At 44.2% G+C, this 5,055-nt stretch overlaps 1 protein-coding gene across 1 annotated transcript in view; it reads right to left on the bottom strand.

Moving 5' to 3' along the window:
* SDHAF3 (succinate dehydrogenase complex assembly factor 3) overlaps nucleotides 1-4,671 on the bottom strand; it is a 22,196-nt gene extending 17,525 nt beyond the window's left edge. Inside the window, exon 1 of the mRNA XM_018555128.1 lies at nucleotides 4,490-4,671. Within this exon, the coding sequence (XP_018410630.1) occupies nucleotides 4,490-4,660 (171 nt within the window). The 5' untranslated portion in view covers nucleotides 4,661-4,671. The remainder of the gene's footprint in view (nucleotides 1-4,489) is intronic.
* Between the last annotated feature and the right edge of the window lie 384 nt (nucleotides 4,672-5,055).

Here is a 5,055-nt window from a genome sequence, read left to right as displayed (position 1 = left end):
AGAAAATTATAAAATAAATATATATTTTTTTCTGTGAAAGGGGCTAAGTGGAAAGTACAAATAATTAATGAAAAAGTAAAAAATCATTAAAAAAAATAATAATAATTTACACCGACCCTGCCACCCCTGTCATCTGATGATTTGAATGAACATGTGTGCGTGGCACGTTTATGTAAAACGGGTAGGAGGGGGAGTTCTACAAAAAAAACTGTAGTGCAGCTGGTGGTGTGAATGCCGCCTAAATGGCAGACTGTGGTACTGGACTGAGTGACCGTTCTGTCCGAACCACAAATCAGACCACTGCTCGATCAACATTTTACTCACCAGACGTCCTTTATATTTATATTCCCTACTCCTGCTGTATAGTATTCCTCTTTGCTCCTTCCCTGGCAGCAACATAAAAAAGGAGGGTGAGGGGAGGGGCAGATGAGCTGGACCAGCACAGACAGTAATTAGAGACTCCTGGAAGGGCTATGATGTACAAGGAGCGAGAAGGCTGTGCTAGGGAAATTATACATCCTGAAATGGTAAAAATTCAGAGACACGTTGGAAAGGAAAGTTGCTGCAAGTAAGCATTTAAAATACTTACATTTTCTGTGCTTTTCCCTGAATTTTTTTTAGTTTGTTTACAGTAAAAGCAACAGAATTCGGATGTAAATAATTTCACAAATTACCAAACATTGTGCAAGTGTTTTAAAAACGTTGTTCCTTTGTATAACCTGTAACTATGTAGATGTTACATATCTGTATCTGTTGATCTGCGCTTATAGATAAAAACTCTCTAACGTGGGTGACAAAGCTGCCACAATACAGACAAACCAGTCATAAATATGAGTAGTAATTGTGCGGCGCTAAGTACTCTGGTGTACACTAATATATTGTATATTAAATACAAATCTATATACAATACTTATTAAGGAATATAATTTTTCACTATTAAGTGTGCAAATTAAAAATTGTGCAAAACAAAAGTGAACAAGATAGCAATAGCAGACACACTATAGATTGCATTAGCTGTGATGTCCGATAGGTCAATGCGGAAGTGAGGACGGGAAGCTCGTGAGATACCGGCCGGCTTTTATGTACACTGAGTGGCCAGATTATTATGACCACCTGACGTTTTTAGGCAAATTAGCTATAATTTGGCGCTGAAGTTGCTAGAGGGCCAGACCATTATAAATAGGGAAGCAGGCTGTTTACCACGACAGTAGAAGTGATTTGTTTCTGAAGATACGGGGAAACAACGCGATTTAACAGCCTTTGAACGTGGGATGATTGTTGGCGCTCGGAGCCATGGAGCGAGTATCCGCAAAACAGCAGAATTCGTTAAATGTTCAAGAGCAGCTGTTGTTAAAGTGTCTAAAGACCGGACTGTCAGCCGAAAATCTGGGTCTGAACGTGCGAATTGCGGCCGTCAGCGACTAGTCAATGTTAGGGCAGAACGGAGAGTGGCAAGGCAGGTACAAGACAACAGAAGGGCGAAAGTGCAGTGTCAGATTCCTCGCATCACCTTTCAACGTCTCGTGGAGTCACGAGGCGGCCCAACGAAGTACTGATGAGGTGGTCATAATAATCAGGCCACACAGTGTATTTACTTGTGTTTACCAATAAAACATTGGGAATATATTACACCATGAGGAGTTCCTTTTGATTTTTACTACATGTGAAACGTCATTAGTTAACATATGGGAGAAAACGCTGGGGCCCTTCCATCTAATACCGACTTCAGGTTACCTAAAAAGTTCAAAACGACATATGTGCGGTGAGTGCGCATTGCCCGGGGGGCTTCGTGTGTGGCACTAGGGGGATTCACAAGCACAAGCACTTTACACGTTTTGGATTGGATGATCGATTATGAATATATATTGACTTTATCACTTATATAACTCTATGAATTGTGTTTTCGATGGCTATTCATATATGGAGTCACTATTTATCACTATGTAAGTGTATATCTGGATGGTTTTATATCCAGTCCACGGTTATATCAATAAAGTAAGTCACTCGCACTCCATGATATTAAAGTCAATGCTGTTTATTGACTGAGATAACACACATCTCCTTAGCAGGCTAAGGAGGCTAAGGAGATAAGTGTTATCTCAGTCAATAAACAGCATTGACTTTAATATCATGGAGTGCGAGTGATTACTTTAATCTATCTACATTTGATGGAGGCATCCGTTGTCACCACCGCACCCACCCAGTTGGATTTGGGTTTTTGTCCGGTCAGGAGTGCGATGGGACAGGAGGATTAAGTTTCACGGTTATATCAAGTCACATCAATCTATAGTGTGTCTGCTATTGCGATACACTATCTTGTTCACTTTTGTTTTGCACAATTTTTTAATTAGTACACTTATTAAGGAATATAATTTGTCACTATTTATTAAGTATTGTATATAGATTTGTATTTAATATACAATATATTAGTGTACAGCAGGGTACTTAGCGCCGCACAATTACTATACATATTATATATGTAGGCTGTGCTTCTAACAATGTCAGTCTATGACTGGGCCCATTCAAACCTTTGCTCATTGTTCAACATTCAAGGTAGAGGGACGGGTTCTGTGGATAGCCAACCCCTGATAACTAGATATTAAGTCACAGTATCAAACCACACTATCCCCCATTACCACCACAGCTGATTGACTACACTGCTCAGTAGTGATGTGTGGGGGCTTGGAGTGTACCCAGTTTGCTGAAAGTTGGCCAAAGCTTATGCAGTTGCGGCCAGGACTTCCCCTGCCTCAAAGTTACACGTTACAAAGGGGAGGGCAAGGCCCCTGATTGGGCCGAGAGGGGGGTGTGTCAATTACTGTTTTATGAGAGTTTTAGCTAACTTTGACAAACTGGGCGCACCAAACCTCTGCACAGCACTACTGAGCAGTATGGTCTGTTCGACGATGCTGCTCAGTAGTGAGGGGAGAGGGGGGGGGGCGCTGTCCACTATGCTACCTCTGCTACCACAGCATGGATCAGAACGGTACCAAGTGCCACATGCACTTGGTTTCCTGGGGTATTCAATAAAGATTTTTAACTGGTAAAACCTCACCTTTAATTTCCCCTCCCCCGATATCTTGAGATCGAAGTGACAGCACACCTGGAGACAAGGGAGTGGTGACAGCGCCATCCTTCCCGACAGCAGGATCAGTGGAGCCTGTCAGTGCAACGCTCCTGTGTATGTGTTTATGTTCATAGGGAACACATACACAGGACTGTCGGAAGCAGCTGGCAGAGAGGAGAAATGATACACTATGTACTTGCTGGAGGCTGCGGGGACCAGTCTAGCAGCGCTTTGGGGTGGTATATTTTCTTTATTTTAGACCCTAGACCAAAATGAGCAACTAACCCCACTGCAAGGATTACGTTTTATTCTGCCCGGGGTTCTTCTTTCAATGATTCTCTGTGCTATCTAGTGTGCTTTAGTTCGCCCCTTAATACCTACTCATCAGCAAGAACATGGTGGGGCCCAGAGCTTTATACCCTCCCTCCCACGATGCTGTGCATGACACCTGAACAGCCATATCCACATGACCAGAAACAAGTTAAAATTAGAGGTGCACCGAAATTGATATTTTTACTATAACTACAATCATGAATGGTTGGGAGCAATAACCATCCTGCCATTGGGTATTTCAAATAGCAATAGCCAATAGCTGGCTGAATGTTGCAACCTCTAATGTTTGCTGTGCTTACAATCAGCTCCCGGCGGCATAATCTTGCTGCCGGCAGCTGTCATTTACTTGGTTCCAGCCTGGACGTCTGCTGCACTGCGGAGGTAACTCCGCTCCCCCACATCACCCCATTCCCAAGACCATCCCACTCACACCCCACCATCTCCCGCTGGCCGCTCCGCAGCCTCCGCCAGCTCCGCTTCCCCCTCTACTATTTAACAGAGGTAAACTGCAGTGACTGAAAACAATAGCAAACCTGCTATTGGCCATTTCAAAATGCATTAGCCAATCGCAGGTTGGCTATTGGACCGGCCCACTGTCTGCTATCAGTCAGCAGAGGAGTGGACCTGAAGGAGAACTTACTCATTCAGGTCCGCTCCTCTGTTAAATGGTATACGGGGAAGCGGAGCGAGCAGAGGCAGCGGAGATGGTGAGGTGTGATTGGGGGGGGTCTTGGGAATGGGGTGATGTGGGGGAGCATCAGGTCAGTCCGAGTGGGGTCTGCGCAGAGTCACAGCAGGTGGCGGGGGCTTCAGATTAGTGGGCAGTGTTTGGAGCTTGTACTGTGGGCGGGCAGGAGAGGTGGGTTATTATCGGCAAATTTTTTGTTGTTTCGGCATTTCCCCAAAAGAGCTATTTTCGGCCGATATGCATCGTTCTCCCATATATCGGCGCTTCCCTAGTTAAAATCTCCCCGATTTTAACAGACAGCAATAAAAGTCAAACAGGAGCTCTAACCCTTCCCCACTCTATCCAAAACTAAATAAAATGCTTTCAACTCTAAATATTTGGGGCTTTAATGGAGTCCATACCTCCCACTCCTTCATAAATAGTTTGGCTTCTGCAGGACTGACATGTTTGTGTCTTCTGAATTCCTCCTTCACGTACTGGTCTCCCAGAGCTTTTAGATGGAGGGGCAAAGTGCGGTGGAGGAGGAAGATCTTCTTGTAGAGGGTCCTCACCTGGGACACGTGAGAAGACATCCCCGCCGAGGTCTACAGAGAGAACATTAGGGACACCAGTCAAACATGAAAACAAACAGTATTTTCAAGCAGTTATGATGATATAGTGTGCTAATCCTTGGTTCCGCCATGGTCCCCAGTGCTACATGACCATTATACTGTTGTGGTTCAACAAAACTGTCGAAACTGTTGTTTTTCACTCTATTCCTTCACAATGCATCCTGTGCCTAGCAATCATGTCTTCACTATGTTGTTAAAATAAAGGCTTCCCGAACTTCCATTTCACCTGAACAGCTGCCACTGCTTCCTCCCTTATGCAGGGTGACCGGTGGTGTAATACTGTAGTCCAAACTCTGCAGCGCTACATAGAGTAGTTGGATCCTTCTGCAGATCCTCCAGTTTTTCCTTTTCCACAA

Source organism: Nanorana parkeri, unplaced genomic scaffold, assembly GCF_000935625.1.
Source record: "Nanorana parkeri isolate BGI_ZX_2015 unplaced genomic scaffold, ASM93562v1 scaffold184, whole genome shotgun sequence".
Classification (NCBI taxonomy): Eukaryota; Metazoa; Chordata; class Amphibia; order Anura; family Dicroglossidae; genus Nanorana; species Nanorana parkeri.
This window is presented reverse-complemented; position numbering and strand designations above follow the sequence as displayed.